General features: G+C 42.5%; 1 protein-coding gene across 4 annotated transcripts in view; it reads left to right on the forward strand.

Moving 5' to 3' along the window:
• The window catches only part of RAD18 (RAD18 E3 ubiquitin protein ligase), a 116,582-nt gene that overhangs the window by 25,859 nt on the left and 65,268 nt on the right, over positions 1–25,455 (forward strand). For all 4 annotated transcript variants that reach the window (XM_090022370.1, XM_090022371.1, XM_090022372.1 and 1 more), the window contains exons 5-9: positions 6,818–7,167; positions 10,483–10,582; positions 14,572–14,756; positions 18,464–18,540; positions 18,963–19,023. In XM_090022370.1, coding sequence (XP_089878496.1) covers positions 6,818–7,167; positions 10,483–10,582; positions 14,572–14,756; positions 18,464–18,540; positions 18,963–19,023 — 773 coding nt within the window. The remainder of the gene's footprint in view (positions 1–6,817; positions 7,168–10,482; positions 10,583–14,571; positions 14,757–18,463; positions 18,541–18,962; positions 19,024–25,455) is intronic.

Consider the following 25,455-nt stretch of genomic DNA (forward strand, 5'->3'; position numbering starts at 1 on the left):
TCACCCGTGGCCAGCACTAGGTCCAACAAGGTGTCCCCCCGGTGAGGCTGTGCATCTCCTGGGTTAGATGGAGGTCCTGCACTCTGGCCAAGAACCTACGTGAGCGGTCAGACCTGGCTGACTGCTCTTCCCAACAGATGTCCAGGAAATTCAGGTCCCCCATGACAACCACATCCTTCCCTTTGAGTGAAGAAGGTTTCAGGGGCCAAGAGGACCTTTCCCCTATCTATTCTAGGTGATGCCTTATCTGCAGTAGCTTTCCCTGCTGCTCCTTCAGCTTTTTAAAGGGTTTGTTTGGCTCAAACAAAGCTGGGTCTGAAATCGCTGTCTCACAGGCCCAAACTCCTTTTTAAAAAGTCTCTTCCTGTTACTTGGGCTGGTTGTTCCCATGAACCTTGAAGGGGCTGTAATTACAGCACTGAAGTGTTTGTGAGACCTGCAAGTTATAGGCATGTAGTGTTATTTTTCCTGGGAAAGACATTTTGGAAACGTGGGGAAATATATCAGTCTAAGATGTAGTGAGCAAATAGATTGATCTGAAGAGTGAATTTAATTCATAAATCTGTCAACTAGGGTCTGGCATTTCTCCATGCTGCAAAGAAATGAATAAAAAGTAATTGTCCCACAGTTATAAATAGCAGAACATGTAATTTGGATAAAAGGATGTGCTCTCGATGACAATGAGAGAATAAGCTAAGAGGGGAGCAATAAGTTTAGTGCTGTAGCAGAAGAAAACAAGGCTGTGGGCCACTAGCAAAGCTTTTGGCTATCGCCAATTAGCAACCTATTAATCGTCTTTGTTAGCAATTGTGTTTTGAGTGCTGAAGTTTTATACCAAGCCAAATTATTGTGTTTGGGGCTGCTTTACATTATCTGAACTGTACACAGTTTAGTTTGCTGCAGTGGAGTGAAGGGTACCCACTGGCTTTCTATATAAAAACTGCAGCTTAATAACCCGAAAGCAGAGTTTGATAAATCAGTTTGATGACTGTCAGTGCCCATTTTTTCTTATGCTCGACGGACGGCCCTTATGGGAATGTGGGAGAGGCTGAAGAAATTTGCATTTCTTTTCTGTAAGGCAAACACCGTCAGCAAGAACAATTCTGTGCCATTGGAACGTGTAAATGCAGCCCCTAACTTAAGTGACTTGTGCTCAGATATTTATGAATAAAATGTCTAATTTGGGTGCATCTATGGGTGACCCAATGATGCAGAGTGCAGCAGTCCATCATGTCTCAGTATTGTACAATACTGTTCATTGACATGTAGTAAAGTTATACTCTCAATGGCCAACGATAATATTTAAAGGCTTTGAAAAACCATAATATTCCCTCAAAGTGTGCTGATATTTTAGGGTGAAACTTGCTTCCCTTCTAAACTCTTACCAAGAAGCTAGTTAGTCTATACCTCCTGCAGTAAGGTCCTGTTTACTGAAGTGAATTTCAATGTGTTTATTTTCTTAATCACTTGGCTTTTTACATTTCCCCTAAGCTTAGTTCTGTGAAAAAGCAAGTTAGACTTTTTGGTGTTTGCAAGTCTGTCATGGAATAAACGTCCTTCTGACTATTAGAAATCTTCAAGGCATATCTAATTATAAGCAAAAGAAAAATGTTTGTTTGCTGCTTCTCTTAATTGGTCTTGACTGTCTAATTTGTGCTGCAGCAGATCAATGTCCTGGGACTAATGTAAATTGCCATTTACAAGTGTTAGGGTAATCTTGTAATCTGTAAGAATCTGATTTAAAGCTCTGGCTTCTAGATGTGTCTCTTGGGCCCCTGTACATGTTACATTTATGCTGCGATTAACATGTTAACCACAGCATAAATGGGAGGGGTACATGTGGATAAATGCTACATGTGCACCCAATTTAAAGTACCATAAAATAGGAAACGAGCCATAAAAATGTTCCCCGTAGAATGTCAAACATGTTAATGGCAGGTTTCAGTGATGTCTTAAGTTCAATGTGTGGCCAGGGCTAACACAGCTTATTGTCAGTCCCGGGGCCCAGACCACACCAGGGTCTGGAATGGTCCCTTGCCCAGCAATCAGTTGGTTGTCAACCCTGTCCAGAAACGGGGGGGCTTGGAGCCGAAGGGCTTCCCCTACTGAGGTCTTTAAACTGCACGCCTGATAGCTTGGGCTGGGCTGCTCGGTATGGGGAATCAGACGCTGTGGTACCTGACGTTACTGCTTGGGGAAGCCCTGGATAGTAGGAATAATGAACATATGTCAGGGATCTTCTAGAAAATGAGCAGTGTGTCCGTCCACCTTGCTACTAAGCTACTTATGTACCAGAGCATTGCATTTGTGCCGCACTGTGATTTGAAGCTAACATTCAGCGTTCTGATCAGAAATCTTCCTGTGCCTCTCTCCACCTTTGTGTGACATGTTCTGGGAGTTTTTGCATTGTGGGATACCTTTTGGAAGCCACTGGAAACTTGTAGGGTCACAGAGTGATCTACTAGTGGGACAGCTATTTGTGCACAGCTTCCCTGAAGCAGTGACCTCCTTTTTTTTGCCTAAAAGATCCCTGCTTCAGCCCATCCCTGTTAGTGTAGCCAAATATGCTTAGAGGGGAGAGTTTGCGGGGTCTTGATGCACTTGACATTTATTGGAGCAGCTGGTATTAGGGCTTTAAAAGTGGAGGGGAGGCAGAGATGGCAGTCTAACATGGTTGCCCCCTGTTTTAAGTTCCTTAGTAGACCTGTATTATAGGTAATTACTGGAAGGGGTTTCCTCAACAGTTTTGTTATCTGCCTGTGACTTGGAGGGAGGGGGGAAAAAGGTCTGGACCTCTGCCTCAGGGTTGATTACTGAGACCTTGGATGTCAGGATCAGTCTTCTGGTCTGTGTTTTCTTTGACGTTAGTGGGGGTGTTGGCAAAGTGCGTGAAATGTAGCAGCTGAATGATTGGATCTTGGCAAAAATATAGCCTGGCTTCTTGTAGAGCCTCTGTTATTGTCCTTAAAACTTATAACCAGCTGGAGCTTCTTTCCCTTCGTGCAGAACTACTTTGGGTTCTGGTTGTGCCCCATCTCCTTAATTACTTCAAATATCAGCTTCTACCTGTGTGCGTTTTCATAACTAGAATTCAGAGACATCTGTGCAAGCTCCTCTTCTTGAAAGGGTAATGAAGTCCCAGACCTCATCATGGGGCCATGGAGAAGCAGTAGGCTTGCATGCCTAATAACTGATAGACTCTAATACAGGTCGGTGAGCTCCTTGGGAGCTGAAAGTGCTGTCAACTGCAGATGGCTGTGCGCCAGCCTTCAATTACAAAGCTTACATCTGATCAGGATATCTATGTGGCAGTAAACAGCACATGGGTGAACAGATTGACTGACCCAGGTAACCAGCAAAAGCAATGTGGTATACTGGTGGGTGGACTTAACAGATGCTTCCGGGTGCGATCACTTCTCAATCCTACTTTGTGAGTAAACTCATTCTGCAGGTTAAGTTACCTGCTTCCCAAATGGGTTTAATGGGGCGTGCAAGTGATGGACACAAGGGATATTTCAGGCCCTTGTGGTTCATACTTTAATGGGCTTTTTCAGTTGAGTGGGCTGTTGTCACTGCTTCTGAGTTTAAGTAATACTCAAGAAGGGCAGGGATAAATGTGGAGAAAGGACTGCTGTAGTACCATTGTTTCTGGGGAGGGCAGGGCCCTCTCTGTTTCCTGAGTCATTGACACAACTGATGGGGACACTTTTAGGCATAAAACTATGGTTTGAAAATCATTATCCAGCACTGCAAGTCAGGGAGAAAAGGAGTAAAACAGCTGTCTGCTATAATGTAACCCACTGACATGTTCTGATACTTTTTGTTTTAAAAGATCCTTTATTTCCTGCTTTCTTTTATTTGAAAAATAACTTGTTCTTCTAGATTGCACACCATTTTCTCTCTGTTTTTATGGTGTGTCTGTGATGTCTTCAGTGTCCCTTTCTTCTTTCTTCCTGAACTTGTTTCCAACCTCTTTCTCTTTCATCTTGTGTACTTTACCTTGTCTTCTATGCTTTTCATGTCCCCTTTGTTGCCTTTTTATCCCTCTCCATAAATCTCTGTCTTTGATTTTTTTTTTCTAGTTTAGCCAACTCTGTGCGCTTGAAAGGATTGCCAAGTTCATATAGCATGAAAGAGATGGAGGGTAACCTACTTTCTGAGGGACCTTTCAGAGAGGATAGCAACCTGTTCCTCCTAATTTATTCGGAAATGAGGATGATTCTGGGGTTCCCATTAGGTTTCTGCTCCTTTGTGAGGTTTGGGGAGCTCCATGTTTTGGATCAGCTTCCAAACTGTGGTTATAGAATCATCGAAAATGAGGGTTGGAAGGGACGTCAGGAACCCATTTAGTCCAACCCCCTGCTCAAAGCAGGACCATCCCCAACTAGATCATCCCAGCTAAGGCTTTGTCTAGCTGGGTCTTAAAAGCCTCCTAGGATGGAGTGTCCACCACCTCCTGGGATAACCTGCTCCAGAGTGGGGAGCAGGGCAGGGCTGGTGGCTGGGACTGGGGACACTGCTTAGCCAGGGTGGTACTGGGGCTGGGGTGGGAATGCGTGGTTGTTGGGCCAGCTGGGGAGGATGGGTGGGGGAGCCAGCTCCCTGCCACTGTATGCACTCCTGGGGGGCATTCATATCCCCCCACAGGATAGGATGTGGACTGCCCACTGTGGGCTTGGGGCTCCCCATCCTGCTGCCCTCGCCCCAGGAGCCTGCATGGTTCAGCAAGTCGGACCCAGCATGGCAGAGTGGAAAGGCTTGGTGCTGCTGCTGCTGCTACAGGGAGCCCTGCACCACTGCATTGCCATGGTGAAGCGGGAGGTACAACTTTGTGCTGCCGAACCTGCTGCTGCTAGTTGGACGGGGGAGCATTGCCATAGCGGTGCAGCTGGCGTGTGGGTCCCTGCAGCAGGAGCAGCACTGAAGCCAAGTGCCCTCCTGTGCTGGGTCCCGCCACTGGGCCAGAGAGGCCCTTGGGCAGAGGGCAAGGCAGGGAGCTCTGAGTCCTGCATCTGTTGCCCCGGACTCTGCTCTGCTCTGGTCCAGCTGTGATGTGGGGGGAGTGGAGGGGCTGGGCTCCATGCTCCAGTCAGGCTACAGCAGCTGCCAGGTCCTGTGCACAGCAGCTGGGGTTCGGGTGCTGCTGGGGCAGGGCAGGGCAGGGCAGGGCAGGGGGCTGCCAGCCCTGGCCCTGGTCTCCTAGCCCTGATAGCTGGTGTGGCAGGGGGCTGTGGGTTGGGAGTGGAGCACCAGCAGGGCTAGGGAGGGTAGGGGACTGTGGGTTGGGAGTGAGGGGCACTGGCAGGGATGGGGGTGGAGGGGGGCTGCAGGTCCCAGGTCAGGGGCACCTGGGGAGGTGGGGGCTGTGGGTTGGGAGTGAGGGGCAGCAGGAGCGCCAGGGCTGGGGGCGGGGTGCTGTGGCTTGGCGGTACTGGGCACGAACAGGGGCAGGGGCAAAGCACTGGCATGTCAGCTGGTCTGCCACAAAGCAGCGGGAGGCAAAGCCATAGTTGGAGCCTGGTCTTGGTGAGCGAAGGGGGCAGGGGGAGCTCTGAAACCCAAAATCAAACACCAAACTATATAGGTATTTAGAATTTATAAACGAATTGTTGTTGCCTATATTCTATGAACAGGATGATTCATGAGCTCTGCATGATTCATCAAGATTCATAAGCTCTGCAGAAAAGGACTGGGGGTTACAGTGGACAGTTAAATGAATATGAGCCAAGAGTGTGCCCTTGTTGCAAAGAAGGCTGATGGCATACTGGGCTGTGTTGGTAAGAGTGTGTTCAGCAGATCAAGGGAAGTGCTTATTTCCTCTGCTTAACACTGGTGCAGCCACATCTGGAGTACTGTGTCCAGTTTTGGGCCTCCCACTACAGAAAGGATGTGGACATATTGGAAAGAGTCCAGTGTTGGGCAGTGAAAATGGTTCGGGGCTGGAGCACATAACTTCTGAGGAGAGATTGAGGGAACTGGAGAAGAGAAGACTGAGAGGAGATTTAATAGCAGCCTTCAGCTACCTGAAGTGGGGTTCAAAAGAGGATGCAGCTGGACTGTTCTTAGTGGTGGTGGATGATAATAAGGAGCAGTGATTTCAGGTTGCAGTGAGGGAAGTTTAGGTTAGATATTAGGAAAATCTTTCCCACAAGGAGGGTAATAAGCACTGGAACAGGCTATCCAGTGAGGTGATGGAATTTCCATCCTTGGAGTTTTTTAAGACTCAGCTAGATAACGTCTTGGCTGGGATGATCTAATTCTTGGGGACGTTCTTGCTTTGAGCAGGGGCTTGGACTAGATGACCTCTTGAGATCCCTTCTAACCCTGATTTTTCTATGATTAGCAGGCAGGATTGGATTTAGAGCTGTAGACACCTTGCCTTTCCATTGTCATGTACTATGTCCTTCTTAAAGAAGGGAAGAGAAGAATGCATAGGGAAAAGATAATGTTATAATAGATTACAAGTGCAAAAAAGGGCTTTTAGGGGGATGGTGACAGATTGTTTTCTCTCTCTGCAGGTGGTAGAAAAGAGTAAGGGGCTAAAAAAGGAGACATAGGTTAGATACTAGAAAAAATTTTGTAGCTGTGAAGGTGATGTAACACTAGAATTGATTAGCAAGCGGGATTATGGGATTTTTGTTACTAGAAGTTTCTGAGTGCAGATTGGACAGACATTTGCCTGGGATGAGTTAGATAGGGATGGTCTTACTCTGGAGCAGAGGTTAGACTAGATGACCTCCTGTTCAGCCTTATATTTTCTATGATGCTGCAATTTTATAGCTATCTGAATGCCATGTTGCCTTTTGCATCCTTCTAGGCAACAGCTGTTCCAGTTGGTTTTGGATTCCCCACCAGTTTCTCCTCCTATGACCCATGGCAAACTTTCTATTGGCACAAGTCATGCTGTAGGGTTCATGGTTTCTCCACCTTTAAAGCAAGATAAGCAACTTATTGACAGTTTTTTGAGGAAAGAAAGCACTCAGACTGCAAAATCTGTTGTTGCTGAAGCAGAATATAAAGATTCCAAAATTAAGCAGGAAAAGGATAGTAGTTTTATTAGCACTGGAGAGAATCACAGAATCAGTGCAACAGAGGCAACAAAGACTCCTGAATGCAGTAGGAATCCTGAGAAACCTTCTACATCTTCAATGAAAATCGTTACAAAAGGTGAGTGGTCTACAGTGAGTTTGCCTTAAGCACCCAAATCGTGAATCACATCTGTCCTTCATAGGAGGCTTGCCTTCCTCTTAGTGGATGTTGAAGTTTAATTAATCTTTTTGTAATATTTTTGGGGTGAAAGGTATAAGTCTTTACCTTCTGCTCTGTTTAACTGCTGTGTGCTTCATTCAGATACCAGTGGCATTGGTACATCTGTGAGGGTAGTAAGTGGCATTGGACTGCTGCTAAATCTTCAAGGATAATGTGCCAGCCACTCTAGGCATGATGAGAAATCTTGGCTGAACACCAAGTGATAAAAATACTGTTTAATTTTGTAGAAGTTATTACTAAAATGCAAGACTTTGTAAAAACAGCACTGTATGGCAACACATTTACTCAGTTACAAGTTAAAACAAAACAGAAATCCTGATTTTTTTTGGTGCTTGCATCTTTACTAGCCCTCTTCTATCATAACTACAGTTCAGGGGAACTTAATATTTATTATTTAAGCTTAGCCCTGTAATATAACAGTTGAGTCAATAATTGTATTGCTAAGTTATACCCAAAAGTCACTCTTCCATAGCTGGCTGTTTTCTGTAGTGCTGAGATAAATACAGTATCATTTTCATTATTTGAGATAATGAAACCGGCTACAACAATATGGCAGAATCATCTTAATTTTGATGATTATCAAAAAACAGATTCTGTTTCTTCAGCTTTTTTTTTCTTCTTTTAAATCTGTTTTTGGCAGTGTATTATTAATTAAATACTCAAAAATTTGTAACTATTCCTGTGCTGGCTGGACATTGCTTAAAAGTATACATCTGGCTAGAAAAGTTAGTATTTGAAAGAGCATCTGCTTACCCAGAAGGTCTGCTTCCTTGTGTTGTGCATTGTGAAAACACTTTCTTTGATTAAAAACTAACATTAAAGTTTTCTTTTTATTGCTCCTCATTTTAGTCCCGTGGAGCTGGACATTTTAAGCCCACTATTTTTATGGGAAACAGTTAAATGGTCTGATGATCCCTTTAGCATCCATTACACAGAAGTTATTCCAACAAACATGATGTAGCTAGCCAAGCAATATAAAAGACGTTCTCTTGCTAGGATCTACAGGGGCTGAAGCAGTTACAAAAAAAATATTACTACGTCTGACTCTAAATTGGGAATTGAACCATAAACCTCAAATAGAATAATACAATAAGTAGAGTTATTCTGTTTATTGTACTATTCTTGGCTAACGTATCTTTGATTTGGAACACAGTGTGAGGAGCTGGTAGTTCAAAAATAGTTGTATCGGATAACCATTATTGACTTTTGCATGGTTTTTGCAAATAAGTAGAAATTACACAGAGGCTATGAACAAATGTACCTTTGAACTGCTTTAAAAGGGAAGGGGAACTGCTGCTCAGGGGTGCCCATCAGTAGTATGATCTAACTATTTCATTTGTGTCATCCTATAGCAGTATCAGGTAGCTATAATTTGATGTAAATTTAACGCTCATTGAAATGGAGTTAAAGTTACAGTGATTTTTTTTTTTTTACGTTTGTATTACTATAGAAGTATGCAGACGTAGCAGCTTATGTTAGTATCATTTGATAGTAGCGCTATTGTTACATCCATCTCCAGAATGTAAAACTCCTTGCTATAGCTAGGCATTTTAAGGGGGGCAAACAAATTCTTTTAAATGACTTTTTCCCATAGTCAAGTATAATATGACAATTGAAGAATTGCTTCTTAGCAATCAGTAGAGAATTGGCCTTCAAAGTAATAGACCACATGTGGGGTTAGGCATTAGGCCTGTGTGAAGCGGCAAGTATTTCCTTCGGATTCGGATTTGGCCAATTTGGAGGGATAGTGATTCAGTTCAGTGAGTTGAATCTGTCTGGACTCCATTTGGCCAAACTGGATCTGAAGATTTGGCCATAGGCTAACCAGGCAGCAGTCCTCAACATGCTGGATTCAGCTGACTGACTCCAGCTGGTAAGTCTGTTGTGGTGGGTGGAGGGAAGGTGGGGGGGGGAGCAGATCAATGCCCCCACAGTGAGCGAGGGATTGGTGTTGGGGCTGGGATAAGCTGCCCAGCTGGGATGGAAGGGGAAGTAGGCAGAGCTGTTCCTAGGGGTGTGTGGCGTGCGGGGGTTGGAGGGAGTAGCAAGTGGCTGGAGGAGCGCCCAGAGCCGCCAGTGCGTGGCAGCCACAGTGGGGCCATGTTCAGAACTGTCCGTGGGGCCTGGGGTGGTCGCCCTGATTCGTACCCCCCAGGGATGGCCCTGGGCATAGGACTTGCAGAGGAGGTCTCCCGCTACCACAGGCCGCCAGTCCAGGAGGGCATGGGAGTAGGCATGTGCCCCCAGATGTGTGTGGAGTGGTTTGGGCTGGGCTGGGCTGCGCTTTGGATAGGTGGTGGAAGGTGCTGGGACTGGGGGCTATGCCCTGCTGCCGCTTGCCAGCCGGCCCTCCACTGAGGCCCTGTAAGCCTCTAGGGACAGCTCTGCCCATGCCACCCCGTCCTGGCTGGACAGCTTGTCCCAGCCCCAGCCCCAATTCCTCCCTTGCTGTGGGGGGTGTTGCTCTTCCCTGCCCTCCCCACCTTCCCTCTGCCCACCACAAGAGATTTACTAGCTGGAGGCAGCTGTGTCCAGCGTCCTCAAGGACTGCTGCCTGTTTAGTCTATGACCAAATCTCTGAATCGGGCTGAATCTTTTCTGAATCAATTGGGAGGCTGCGGATTTGGTTTGGAGCTTTTAACTGGTCTCCCGATTATTCGGATTTGGAAATTCGGCTGCTGAATTGGGCTGACTGTCCTCCAAATCGGCTACTGAAGCTTTGCACAGCCCTAGTAGCCATACTGAACAAATATGAGTTTTGCATTCATAGCACACTGCAGTGTAAATTTGTTTTCAAAACGTGTTATGGGGTGCACAACTACATGAAAAATTCATTTGAGTTGAATTTTATGGTAGATGGAAGAGAAAAGAGAGAAGTGACCTAAAACCCACTTGATGTCTTCTATATTTGCCGTTAGCTTGAGATTAGTCCTTAAAGAAATATAGGAGCAGAGATGTGATGCTCTGATGGAGAGGATGCTTTCCAAAATTGTAAATACATGTTGTAGAAATAGAAACAGGTACTAAAAATAATTATTTGGGGTGTTTCGGAAACATGTTAGAATCCCTCCTCTGCCCCTTGAATTCTGGGGTTTTACTCTCCACAGGTATCAGCTGAATTTTTTGTAGGAAATTAGTTTTTTATTTTCTGTAAGTAATAAACAGGATTTAAAAAGAACTCCACCATCAGTGCATCTTCTCTTTTCGTTTCAGTGGATTGTCCTGTTTGCGGGGTTGTTATTCCAGAGCAGTATATAAACAAACATCTAGATAGTTGTTTGACAAGGGATGAGAAGAAGGACAGCCTAAGAAGGTAAGAAATATGGATCTGGTGAGTTTCCTCCACTACTGTAGTAGAACGAAGTAGGTTGTAGACGGTAAGAGAGCAAAATGCATTCTTCCACACATGCTACATGCTATACATTAAAACTGTAGTATAAATAATGATGGTGGTGATTTTCATCCCCTGGCAAGGTAAGTTCACCATCAGCACTATATTTGGGCCGACAATGGTAGGAAAATGTCTGTTGAAATTTTGTATTGTTTTATGTTAATATAGCCTTGTACATTAATTTTGCTATAGTTCTGTTTTCTAGCATAAGCACTCTCTGAGCATAAAGTTGTCTTTGTTTTTTCATTTCCTGAAAAGGCATCATTGCTTTAAAATGTCTTTAAAATCAGACTGTTGATTAGATCAGGACTGGTAACCTGAAAAGCATGAATCTTTTTGCCCTCTTTTTCCTTCATTGAGATATTTGCATCAAAAATTGACAGAGTAGAAGGTATATTAGCTGCTTTCTTGAGAGCCATAAGGCTTATGTATTTAAAATCATATTAAGGACTTGGAGCTAGCTAACAAAGATAAAGTTTTTTTGTTCATCAAAGGAAGAGAGGGAAAGCATTAAAAGCTATCTCAATCAGTCTCATTTCCACAGAACTGTACTGCACAGTGTGAAACAGTTGCTAACTAACATTTTTTGACAGGTTTTGATTTCTGGTTTGTGCTTTTATTACTTTTAGCAGTAAGTGCCTGTGAAAAGTATGCAATGGAAGTACACTTTGTCTATGGAAGATAAAGGATCTACCATTGTTTTGTATAATTTTAATTCATTTTTACCTAATTTCCTCAGAATTTAAAGCAGTATCAAAGAAAATGGTTGGCATGAGCAGTTAACTACTGTAGAATTTAAGCATGATTGTGAAAATATGTTTATATTATTGCAATAACATTTTAGATTTCAGTAGTAATAACATGTCTTCAGTTCCTCTCTCTAGGACGTGCTCAGTCTGTTTGGTGTTAAATGTAAAAGTACAGAATTTGGTGTTAAGAATTGACTAGTATTTTAGTGGATCTGCTAATTTAGTTCCAAATTTTACATTAGAGATTAATTATAACATAGGGAAGCACAGATTTACTGAGGCTGCAAAGTTTCTTAGAGCTGAAACAACATCTGCTGAATTCTAAAATTGGGGTAGCTCAGTTCTGTCACTCACAAGCTTATTTTCAGTGGGTGAGTCTACACGTACATTAATGCCTTTTCTAATGCGCATTAAATTTAGTACTGTTGGTTACTTTTACATGTCCTCTGGAGGTGGGGGAGTAGGGAGGGCAGCACTTTAGAGTGGCTCAGAGAGCGGCTTGTATGTCAGCATCCCACGCATAAAAATGGCTGTGGGGGCACTTACACTAAGCTTTATTCAATGAGCTTTAGTTCAACTGCCCCTGCTGCCATTTTTAAGCGTGGTGATGCTGATACATGAGAACGTAGGAGGCTGCTGGAGTGCAGTAATTGCCATGGTTCAGCAGACTCGATTAATTGAGTCTGCTCTGACATGCTGTAATTACAGCATGTTGGAGCAGCCTTCAGGCTCGTGTATAGGTGCCCTCCAATGTGAGGTACTAAATTAATGCACGTTTGGCTGTGCTAATGTGCAGTAGCACTTTATATGCTTTTTTTTAGTGATACTTAATGCGTAGTAGACTTATTTTACTGTGCATTAGCATGTAGCCATTTTTTACATGACACTTCATTGAGCAGTAAAATAGTCTACTGTGCATTGAATCACATGTGTAGATGTGCCTTGTCTGCTGGATCATGCTACCTATAAGAACGAAAAGTTCTGTAAGAGTTTTAAAAAACTTTCAACATTCAGTGGAAAAATGACATTCCTCAGTAACATTTTTAATAACTCTTTTCCTGAAAATAATTGTGAGAGAATGCATATTTATGCTAGCTGTGGTAGAGTGGTTATAGGAAAAATAATTCATTAGGATTTTCATTAAAGTCTCTCTTGTGGTAAAGTAAGATTATTTTCAGTGTGGTGAGTTAAAAGTGACTAGGGAATATACATGTCAAATAAAAAGTATGCTACCTTTTTTTCGAGAATTAGAAAGGTGTTAGTCCAGGGATGGGCAATTATTTTGGCTGAAGGGCACTTAGTGAGTTTTGAGCATTTTTTGAGGGCCACATCCATCTCTGTCTCTTACCCTTCTCTCTCCCCTCCAGATGCAAAAGCTGCCAGTGGCATCCACAGCTGACCTGCTGTCTCTCTCCTCCTCCTTCCCTTCCTCGTGTCGTCCGTCCTGCGCCCCCTGAACCTGGCCAAAGCTGTAGTTCACAAGCAGCTCTGGTGTCAGCTGTGGACCCAGGTAGAGCTTCTGCCATGCTGGGTGGGCATCAGTGTCAGCTGTGGATACAGCCAGCAGGTTCTGGAGCCCCAGCGTGAAACCTACTGACAGTGTCATGGCTGACATTGATCCCTGCCTGGTGTAGCAGAACTTCCTGCCTGGGGCCACAGCTGAGCATCAGGGCTTCTGGCGAGCAATAGTTTCTACCCAGTTCTGGAGGGAGTGAAGGAGAGGGAGAGAGACAGAGAAGAGAGAGAGAGAGAGAGACGCTGCCGCTTGCCCAGCATGGCAGAAGCTCCTGCCTGGGTCCACAGCTGATGCCATCAGGAGGTTCCAGGTCGGGGCTCTGGGCAGGAGCTTCCACTGCTGGGTGGGCAGCAGATCAGCTGATACTGCTGCCTGCCCATGGTGGTGGAAGCTCCACCCAGGCTCATTGATGGAGCATTAGCTGATGCCTAATGCTGCTGTGTGAAAGCAGTCCCACCTGTCCACCCAGCACCACATGGTGGATGGAGCTGCTGGGCCACCTTGGGCCAGATCCGGTGAGTTGGCAGCCATCCACCCATGGGCCAGATTGAATCTGTTGGCTGGCTGGATCCAGCCTGTGGGATATATTTTGCCCACACCTGTTTTAACCTGATTAATGCAGAGAGCTACTCTTGAATTTCTACAAGGAGATTATTATAGTCTACTTCACAAATGCAAAGCATCAGTAACTGTGTTGATCTTTTATAACTAGTAAAAGATCATATAAATTGGAGCTTAACTAAGCATTACATGAGTTTGTGTACCTGTGCTGATTGTATCTGGTTACATTTTACCAGTTGGAGACCTACACCTATACTTGGACTTTCCTAGAATACCATAATTGTGCATAATACTGCCATGCTTGTTCAAGATAATAAAAGTTGTGATGCTGAGCCTTCCATTTGCTATTATAGCGTCCTGTTAAGTAATTTTTTTCATGTGCTGGCTTCAAGTTCTTACTTGACATTAAGCAAGGCCAGGAAGTAGAGTCCTTTTTAGTACACAGCTCTTATGAGAGTGGTGTTCATTTTCTTAATATAGTATCCTGCATTATTGACATGTTTTTATCAGGTGGCATGTACAAATGCATTTTCAGGATAGTTCCCTGGCTGTTTTTTTCTCAAACCATTTCTTCCAAGGAACTGGAAAGTTTGTTGAGACAAATCTTGAGTTGCAACCTTGTAAAAATCTTTAACAGATTAATGTCTGACCAGCGTTTCAATGGGTAACCAAGGCACATCAAGAACTATTTCTGGTAATAAAGGAGAGTGTCCATATCTTTGTGAGTTTGTGCTGAACCTATACCTGATTTACTTGTATACTAGCACTGCCGTTGACTGAGAAGAAGTGTTTGCTTACTGTGGCTATTCAAGCTTTTGTGGTGCTTATTACAGGAGATAATGGGTTCACTCTAGCTTGCCAAACAAATTCAAACTAGGACAGTCGTATTTTGCTTTTCTACATTTTGTCTTAACAGAGTTGACTGCATTTCACTGGTGGGTGAAAGGTTTCTTCTCAGTATTATAATATAAAGTGAGTGGAAAGCTCTGTAGCTATGCAAGTTATTGATTTTCCTGTAGAGAAGAAAGAATTTCCTGGCCTTTAATTTTTGTTGTTGTGCTTGTTTACCTGCTCCATCCTTGCAGTTCTGGTCACAAAAGGAAACCCATGTCTAAAGTTGTTTACAACTTACTTTCTGATCGGGATTTGAAGAAGAAGTTAAAGGAGCACGGGCTGTCTATCCATGGAACCAGGCGACAGCTTGTTAAGCGGCATCAGGAATTTGTGCATGTGTACAATGCTCAATGTGATTCTTTAAATCCTAAACCAGGTAAGATAGTTGAGCTTATGATAGAGCGGTTAGCACTTCCTAACAGGTGAGCTCCTCTTTTGAACAATTTGTGAGGTGGGAGTGAGACAGCTTGGAACATTTTGGCAGAACACAGGTTTGGGTGAAATTTTCTTTAATCGTCTTAACTATGACCTATAAAACAGAGAAAAACTAGGGAAGCCCAGAAATATGTGTCTGTGCTGTGAGAACATCCAGTCCCAAAATAATTTATCACTTAACTACTTTAAAAATAGCAACCCCTTCCCCACCTCTTCCCCCCCCCAACAAAACCCCCCCAAAACCCTCTTCTTCCACTGAGCTGAAATCCTCCATCACTTCCTTGTTTATGAAATATGACACAAATGTTGTGTGACAGTACTGATCTTGTCTGTGAATTATTCTACCTCCAAATTCAAGTTTCTGGCTCATCATTAGGAAATACTGAAGGTTTTGAAAAATGCCAGGTAATAGCATGAATAATTACTTGGACTGTATTTTTCAGCATTTTGGATATATTTTTGGATTTACTAGATTTATAAGCAAGAGATGAAATGTAGCATGTAAAATTAATGAATAAGAAAATGTACTGCTGCCTAGACTTTCTCCATCAATGTAGGTGTATGGCAGTGCTTTACTATAATTAAACTATAGCTATAGATGCCTCTAAATACTTTTTTTTTGCTTTGGAACTTGTTTTAACATCTAATATAGTTATACTATACACTTCTTTAAACAACAAATTGCTGTTTGTGTGTGGGTTGCATTCTCTTTAGAAAATGCCATCTGTAGGACACGAAGAATGAAGGACAGCCAAATACTCATCTTGGCAAGGGCATGTTGACGCCAAGATTTCTGCTGGCTCTCTTTTTAAACAGTGGAGCCATTCTTTATTCTGACTAGCTCCTATGGGCAAGAAGCTACTTGTATATTTTGAAATATAAAGAAACAATTGGCACATTGATAATAAGGAAAGGATTTGGTATCTTTCAAGTTCCAAAGATGGAAGTTGACTTAAATGTCATAGTTAATCTCTTTATATTGTGGTTTATAAGGCCTGAATTCTTATGTTGTTTGCAAAGCCCGTTCCTTGCTAGTCACTTTTAATCATAAAAATAAAATAATCCTCAATCAAATTTATTTTTATTATTTGTAATTATAATTTATACAGTTGAATCTACTTAAGATGTGTGTTGGGCAATCTTCTGATTCTCACCAGATGACAGAACAAGGAGCTATGGTCTTAAGTTGCAGCAAGGAAGGCTTAACTTGGATATTAGGAAAAACTTTTTCCCTGGAGGAGTGGTGAAACACTGGAACAAGTTAGCTAGAGAGGTGGTGGAATCTCCATCCTTGGAGGTTTTTAAGGCCTGTCTTAACAAAGCCCTGTCTGGAATGATCCTGGTCCTGAGCAGTGGGTTGGACTAGATGACCTGAGGTCTCTTCCAACCCTAATTTTCTATGATTCTGTGAGTTGCATAAACAGATTTTCGTTAGGAAAATTGTAATATTAAAAAACATTCTGACTTGTGGTCTTTCTGAGGTGTTTGTAACAGAAGTAATGCTCTATTTTTTGTAATTAAAAACAACCAAGTGAAACCTAAGACCTGGCATTTTTTAAAGGGTGCCTTGAGTCTATCAAAGGGTGCCCCAGGTCTAAGAAGGTTGAGGAATGCTAGTCTAAAATAAATAAAAAGCAAAACTATTAAGCCTGACTCAAGATTACAAGATTAAAAGATGTAACTTTTAAGTGTGTCAGAAGCCAATTAGGCTGTATTTCCTGAGAATAATGTTTTATCATATTTATAGGACACGGTAATTACATTACATGGCAATTTTCAGTTGATAGAACTTCATGTCAAGTCCAAAGTTAAAAGGATGCTTGAGTCCAAGTAGCCATTGGAATAGTATTGCTAGGGTACACTAGTGGTTGTAGCCCACAGCAAGGGAGTATGGTTTGTAGATCTGCGTGAAGCTTTGGTCGCTAATTTGATTTGGCAGAGATTTGGCCCAGTTTGGCAGCCAAATCTGAATCAGATCAGGAGCCCCTTTAATCTCTCTGAATCAAATTGAAGAGATTCAGAGTGATTTGATGATTTGGACATAGACATTGCTTTAAATGTTTTTTTTATGTACCTCAAGGTACCAGGCGGCTCGTCAACACTCAGATGCTTGGGCGGATGGAGTGTCCCACAGGAGACCGGGTGGTCCCCTGTGCACTTGGTGGCAGACCCAGAAGTGGATCAGAAGCACTTTCAGTCCACTTCCAGGTCTGCTGTGGAGCATGTGGGGGACCCTCCCTTGCCCCCTGGCTTGGCGACTGGTGCCTCCTGGGTCTGGAGCGGGCACCTGGGGTCCTCCTGTGACTCATCGCTGAGATGGACAGGCATGGGGGGGGTTCCAGTCCACTGCCAAGTGCGTGGACCCCATTCTGTGGGACGCTCCATCTGCCCCACCATTGCAGTGTTCATGAACTGTGCTGGGTACCTCAAGGTTTGTAATTCTGAAGTACCATCAGGTCCCTGTCTGCACACTGCCCATGCTGGTGAAATGAATAATTTCACAGGGGTTTGAAGTACTGTGGTTAGCAGACCATAAACGTAGCACGCATTTACCATGTTTTGACTCAGTGTGCTGTTTTTAAGGCTTATTGAAGTCCGAGATTTATAATGGAAACAGCAATTGGTCTCAAATCTAGCAGTGGGGGCACTGTAAAATAAGGAGAGCTGAATTACTAAAAAGGCATGAGTGCCAAATTCCTGGATTTTGCTTAAACCCAGATACTTTACATGCTTTATTTCTTCATAATTTAAGAAGCTTTCTTTCTCTGGCCAGATGTGGAATTCTTCAGTGTCTCATGAAAGTGTTTGTTTTTATAAAGGTGCATAGTTATCTAGTGGTTCTGCAGAAGTGTTGAAGCATAGAAATATGGAGTAATCTAGGCGGTGATCTACTCCATGCAAAATCTGGCATAACTGTAGGTTTGTCTAAGAGTATTAATGAGCTCATTTGTGTCTAATTTCTAACTATTCAGATACATTTGACTTGTTCTTTTGGTAGTATGTACTTCTTTGGACCATGGCATCTGGACTATAGCATACAGATAATTCTGTTTTGCCTTGAGATGTAGCTCTTGGAGCTAAAAAAAAAGAATGTAAGCAAAATATTTAATTATTTAACCTCTGTCATTTAAATATGTACTACAAAATGGAAACTTGATAGAAAAACATCTGTCTGCAAAACATAGGAAAACTGTAATCTGTTCGTACAACATTCAGCCAAAATCTGATTTGGGAAAAAAAATATTTTCCATGAGTTTCCTGCTTGGGGAATAAGAGGTTGGTAGCCTGGGACTGGCTGGGAGCCAGGTGTAGGAAGGCACTGTAGTACTTTCCCCATGCCACTTCTGTCATGATCTATGGCTTTGGACTTTGTGTCCTGTCTCTGTATCCTGTGCCCAGGCTGCAACACTTTAGTAATATCAGTATATATAGTGGGTGGTTTCAGAGTGTTCAGGTGTCTGCTGGGCACTGGGACAGGACCTTTAATTTTGTTTCCACTTGGGACTTGCATCTGGATTTTAGTCTCGCAAGGCCAGTGCATTTGGTCTCATGTCATTTTGCTTCATGATAATTCCTTTCAATGCTGTTTTAGCCTTTATCCTAATTTATAAGTATATACTGTTTCCAATGCTTGTGTATTTTTTACAGTGGCAGAAATAATTAAAGAACTTGAAAACAATGAGAAGATTCGGGCTCAACTTGAATTTAGTAAAACCAGTGAAAATGTAAGTTGGCCATCTTTGTTCCATAAGAATTACAGATCAGACACTAAGCAGTAGTGCATATAATTGCAATAAAAATGTTCAGGGGATTTTATGAAGCAAGACAGAGAGATTGTCCTGACCTTGAACCTATCGTAAAACCAAAGCAAGGGCACATTGGGTAGAAGTCATCTGTTTTGCTTGTTCTCTCATTTTTCTTGTCAAAAGCACTTAAACAGCCCAGGTGCATTTAATGGTAACAGGTGGGATGATCTAAGCTGATGGGAAGATGAACAAATTATCTCCTCTGACATCATATTTTACAGAGTGGGCAGTAAATAAGAGTAATATTCTGTTCTCTTCTCTTATTAGCCCCTTGTCTTTAAGGAAAGCAGCTTTATCTTCATTTTCCCACGGTAAATAAAATATTTGTATGATTTTTGTAGAGCATGACTTTTACAAAGGACCAGACAGAAAAGGAAATAGATGAGATTCACTCCTGTTATCGTAAGTAATATGATTTATTCGCTTTGCTTTTTTTTAAAATTCGCCTCCTTTTTGCTCTAGGCATTCATACAAATAATAAAAAACAAACTAAAGTTTAAAATTACAAGCCAGTCTTCTTCCATTTGATATGTGAGGTCACCAGAAACTCCCATCCTCGGTCTAGCCTTCTCAGATCCAGTTTTCCTGAAGCACTGAGCATTCCTCAAACTCATTGCTTGGATAGGAAGGAGAAGGGTGCAGAATTCAGTTGAAAGACTGTGGGTGGCAACATCTTCCATTAAACTTCTTAAAGGCCCCAACAACCTGGTGCATGTAAAGGCTACTTGTCAGAATAGACTTCTGTAGCCCTCTGCACTGGAAAGGCCCCAGTGCTGCTCTCTGCGGTGCCTTGGGAGAAGAGCTATTTCAGCCTGATTCACAGTGAAACTACTAATGTCCATGAGCAGTTTGACTGAATTAAAATCAGTGGACTAGGCTGCTAGCCTTTGACTGGGAAAAACTCTTCCACAGGGTTTCCTGTGTGAACTCTCTGTTTCTTGCTTCCCATTCTGCCTTAAAACATGGGGGCAGTAACGTTGCAGAGTGTATACGTGTATGTGTGGTGATTAAATATTCAGAGGCACTTGGGATATTCTTGAGATGGAAGACACCCATCTTAGATGCTTGCTATTCTTCCCATATGACTGTTAGACCCCAACTCCATGCGACGCCCAACGACTAGGGAGACGACGATCCAATTGCTCATGGGTCCTGATACTCATTAGCCAGAGCAGACATGGAGCAAACACTGCTTGTACACGTTACTCACAGCAGCTTTATTCAGAATGAAGACAGCTTCGGGTGAGCTCCCTCACAGACACCCAGTCTATGAACAGGGGAGCAGTCACAAACATTAGTTCTTTTCACATTTTTATACCCTTTAGTTCTGGTTCATTAACATTCACTCTACCTTCATCCCTCCTCCTGTTCTGCCCATTTCTCCTCCCATCTCAAGCTCCACCTCTGTTTACTGTTTGCTTCATTAGCATAGGATTGCCTATGCATTTCCTTCATTTACTAAGAGCGCACGCGTAAGGCCATGAATCTGGCTACTCTTGGTCAACCACTGCTTTTTTCTGGTTTTCTGCTGACTTCAGCAGCCTCTCCAAGATTTGGCCTCTACCTTATCTCCTAACAATAGCTGTTGGTTTGCATCCTGTTTCCTTTTGCCCAGTGATTTACTTTATATTGCATACTATTCCCGTTGTTAAAGAAACTACTTGCCTAAGCATCTGCAAGGTTATTTTAATGCACCATTTTGCCTTGTGGTCAGCAGCTTTTTGCTGAGACACAGATTAAAGCTTTGTTCCAGCTGCAGATCCAATGCAGATCCAAATTATTGTTACCCTAGCAATGACCACTAATTTTCTGTACCATACCAAGGCCTACACCTAAGCTTGCAGACTGAGGACTGCTGAAAGTTCAGGTATGTGTTGCCTGACTATATGCCCAAAAAACCTTCTTCAAAAAGGAAGATTGGAGGTGGAGTAGTAGGTGGAGTAAATGGGTTATTTCCATTGACTGGACATGATTTCTTAAAACTCTTTTTAAAAAGCTTGACAGAATGGGAAGTTTCATCTGATTTAGACAGAAGAAAGTTGGGAAGTGAAGTAGCTGAAAGCTTTATGGCCTCACAAGTGCAGGTTATTTCCTATGTTGTATGTTGGTTATTTTGAATGCATTCTTCCATGCCACCTGTAGTAGTATACATTTACAAAGGCTGGTTCCTTTTTCATTTCCTTTCTTGTCTAGCTTCGCATTGCGATATTAACTGGTAAGTAATCCCATCTGTTTCTAGTGCATATTTAAAAACAATTTGGACAAGATCTGGTGCATATGTTAGACTCCTCAACTATGCAGTATTATACAACTACAACTGTCAAGGTGTTGCACAAAACAGGCTCTATTTTTGTTTTTAAAGGTGTTGTGTAAGCTTATGCCAGGAATACTTTTTTCCATTTTTACTTGTGTGCTATATTTCTCAAGTTCTTAACTAATTTCCAAGTTCTGTCCAGCTATTTCTCTCTCTGTCTGCCACCACAAACACATGTCTGATCCTGATTATTCTTCTTTTGGTTTAAGGGTTTGTTTTTTTTTGTAGGAACCGTATCTCTTGTTTTGATCTCTCCCATTCTGCTGAGAGGCTGCCAGTTTGAACTCTGTGATTGTTTTCTCTATTAAGATGGACTTTTCATTAGGATCTGCGTCATATTCTAAGTGTGTGTCTTACATTGGGCAGCTAACACCCAGCAGAATTTTCATTTCTTTTTTTCAGCCCTTACTTATAATCAAAACTAAAGTCAATACCTTCCATCCCCCACCAAATACTCTTCTGTCTGAAGCTTGCTTTTTAAGCCATTTTGGGAATAGGACAGACACCCTGCTTCCATTTTTTTGATTAGCTTTTATAAATAACAGTGAATGATATTTGGAGTTACATTGCCAGATGAACTGTTCACATGTATGTATATAAAAAAGCATATATACATATAAGGACATACTTCTATGTCCTTAGACCAATACAGCTACAACCTATACCGCTGTATACATATAACATAAACACATGTATATTAGGGGTGTGCGAAGAAGGCTGTATTCGATTTGGATATGGCCCCATTCGGGGGACAGTGATTCGATTCGTTGGTTCAGATCACTGTCCCTATTCAATTCAGCCAAATCCGAATCTGAAGATTCGATGCTGATTCAGAGGATCAGCGATTTGGACATAGACACAGCTTTAAATGTTTTTTCTACATACCTTGAGGTACCAGGTGTGGCTTGTGAATGCTGAGAGAGGGCGGATGGAGCATCCCACAGGAGTGCAGGGTGGGGTGGGGGAGGTATCCAGAAGTACTTCTGGTCCACTTCTGGGTCTGCTGTCAAGGATGCGGGGGACTCTTTCCCCTGCTGCCCCCCTGGCGCATCCCCCTGGCTCAGCGATTAGTTGTTGGGGGACCCTGAATGCCTGCCCCCCAAACCCAGGAGGCACCTGTTGCCGACCCAGGAGGCAGGGGGAGGGTCCCCTGCACACTCTGCAGCAGACCTGGGAGTGGACCAGAAGTGCTTCTGGTCCACTTCTGGGTCCGCTGCCGAGCATGCTGGGGACCCTCCTGTGGGACGCTCCATCTGCCCCACCATCTCATCATTCACGAGCTGCCTGGTACCTTGAGGTATGCAAAAAAACATTTAAAGCTCTGTCTGTGTCCAAATCATCGAATCTCTTGGAATTGATTTGGACGGTTCCCGTTCAATTCAGAGAGATTAAAAGGTCTCTTGATTTGATTCAGATTCAGAGATTTGGCAGCTGAATCGGGTCGAATCTCTGCTGAATCAAATTAGTGACCGAAGCTTTGCACAGCCCTAATGTATATACATATGTGTATATTTATACACACCTATATATAAACTTTTTCTAAATAATAGAAGCTGTTTTTTTCTTTCAGTGTATTATGTTGACATAGCAAACAAAAGAAAAACAAATAATTGTCCTGCCAGCTGCTTGTAAGAAATCCTGCTGTAGGATGCCCTAAAAGATGGTATGTTTAGAGGAACTAAAGGAAGGTGCTATAATTTAGCTCTGTTTTGGATGGAGAGCTGAGGTATTTGGTTTCTTACTATTTTTTTCTGAAGTTATTCTCCACTTCCTTTTTACCTTTTCTGCTCCATCTTGTGTTTATTCCCAAGAGTTCTTTTCTACCTCCATACACAGTCCTGTCAATCTAATCCTTTCTTGCTGACTTGTCATTCTTGGGAGAATCTTTGCTTCCAGGATGTTTCCAATAATGTGCTGTAGGAATTGCTGACGAAAGGCTAACTTTTTTACAGTTGATTTCTTTGTTCCTCCTTTGTGTATTTGGCCCATCATAAGCAGAGTAGCTTTTGAACTGTATTACTATTTTTCCTGGAATATTGGTAACTTTTCTCCCTCCCCCTGCCCACCCTCCCTCCTACCCCTAACGTTTTGCTTTGCCTACAGTCTGCTTGGAAACTCAAGCAAGCTCCAGTAGTCAGTCACTTCCTACCAAAACAATTTCCAGTGATCATTCAAGTTTTAATGTCTATACCTTTTTAAACACAGAAGAGAAAAATATTGAAAGTTAGGGATTCCAGTTGAAGGACATTAACAGCACCCTTGTAAACCTTGCTTTATCTGTAGCAAGTTCTTGGTGTTTTGGGGTATTTAAATGGAAAAAAAAGTAATATCCTGGCAAATAAACCACTACTCAGATGTAACAACAATGCTGTGCAGTCTGTGAAGTTATACCATCATGTGTTTTCTTTAAGACTGGTTGGTGCTGTTTCAATAATAAAAAAAAAATCCAAATGCAATTTTAAAAGTTAAAAAAATATTAAATATTAAGTGTCTGAATCAAAATAAAACCCAAAGGTTTATATAAAAAGTAAGATTAGAGCAGAATATTTATTTTTTTAATCCAAAAAAAATACAGATTATTATGGAATTCATGACAGAAGAAAGTCAAAAGAATGAGTAGGAATTCATCTATGAAATTCAAAGCTTTGGGAACAAATGTTCTCAATTAAAAGGATGGAAGAGTTCTAGGATGTATATTTGAAAAAGAAACTCTCCATACTATAGAAAAACACATCTAAAGGAAGTCTTTTTAATCTTGAAAGTTCTTTTAATTTTAATGTACAGTACTTCTCATTGTGCTTATTAAATATTGCATTGTTCTAGAAGATCTAATTTGCAGATACCAAATAATTTCATATTGAACCAATTGAGTTACTTATGTTTTTTTCTATTAATTTTAAATTATTTCCTTTCCAATTTTTTGGGCCTGGGCTGGCCTCAGGGCAGGCACTGGCAGTGGCGCTGGGAGGGGTGGCTATGGGGGGCTACAGCCCCCCAAGCCTCTCCCTAGTGCTGCCTCTGCTGCTGCTCACCCCGCGCAGCTCAGCCTGCCCTGGCCCAGCCCCCACACCAGGAAGAGGCTGGCACAGCCACTGGTCCTGAGCCTGCAGCGGGCATCCCATCCTCACCCCCCATGCTTCCCGTTGGGGTGTGCACAGCTGTGGGGAGCCGCCCACTGCTCTGTCTTGCTCCTGGCCTCAGGGTTGCATTCACTGCCCTGGCTGGGCAGCCTCTCCCCCTACCCCATTGTCCCTCACTGTGGGGGCCTCTATTTGCCCCCCTCCTATGCCCCTTCCCCCCACAGACTTACAGGCTGGATGCTGTTCTCCAAGCTGCATTCTTGGCTGTGCGCATACTATGGCTGCACGCATTCACATGGCATTTATCGGTGATGTTATTGTCTATACTCGCATGCGCCAATACTCTTGTAGGGTGAGGGGCGGAGGATGATTGCATTTTTTTCCATACAGTGTGCTATATAAACGGTAGGTGTTAGACACATGTGTCTGAATTTCTAGGGCAGGGGTGGAAAATTAAGTCTCGGAACAGGGATTCTATGTCTTTTGAGCCAAAAGTTCATTTTACAGTTGCAGGATTTACCAGAACTTGTCTGTTGTGCCAGAAATTTGTTTTTCTTAGTATTTGTGCTAGTGGACTGATTATGTAAGTGATGTATGAACATCTAGTCTAGTAACATAGTCTAGGCTGTGGGGATGAGTCCAAATTACTTTGTGATTCAGTACGTTTTTCAGGGTAGATGGGTTCAGGGGTAAGTCATGTCACTGAGTCGATTGGTACCAGTGGAGGACCTGGCCCTTAGAAGAGGTTTGTTTGTATGTTCTGCAGATTCGGATTAGATCTGCTTCCTCAGTCCTTTTCATCACACACGCAGCCAGAGCTGCATGTGAATAGATTTTGCAAAGTAGTGACATAAACACAGTTCTGTTCAACTGTTAGGCATGTATATTTCTCTGGATATATAAAGAAAAATGTTTCCAGGCATCTTTTTCAGTTGTAGAATTCATTTATTGGCATGCGGTACCAGTCAATATTACTATTTGGGTTATTGCTCTCTTATGAATTGTTTACCACTAGTACCAGGACTTCTCTGTTTCAAGAGGTAGTGACAGAAGGCAAAGCATTCTTTCATATTGTTTCTTAGAACCATGTTTGTCAAATGAAGCACTGGAAAATATTTCAGTTTCTTGGATTTGGGGTAGTGATCAAGTAATGTAATTCATACATCTGTTCGCATTCTAGTTAATGGGCTGTTTGGCCTTCTAAAATCTCTGAGGATGAGCTGTTTGGACATATTCCTGCGGAGTACTCGAGAATGTAGAATGAGAGTTACTTATTTTTTCATGTCATTAAAAGCAGATCTTCCATCATATAAAAATTTCAGAAATACACTGGGATCAAGGCTTACTTAATTTTTTTTTTTTAAAAAAGGGAAACAATCGAATGTTTCTTCTGTATGGTCTGTCTCTGTTGTTACATTTCTGTTTTTCTCAGAACCCAAG

This window comes from Crocodylus siamensis, chromosome 11 (assembly GCF_052110815.1).
Source record: "Crocodylus siamensis isolate JL-2025a chromosome 11, ASM5211081v1, whole genome shotgun sequence".
NCBI classification, from domain to species: domain Eukaryota; kingdom Metazoa; phylum Chordata; order Crocodylia; family Crocodylidae; genus Crocodylus; species Crocodylus siamensis.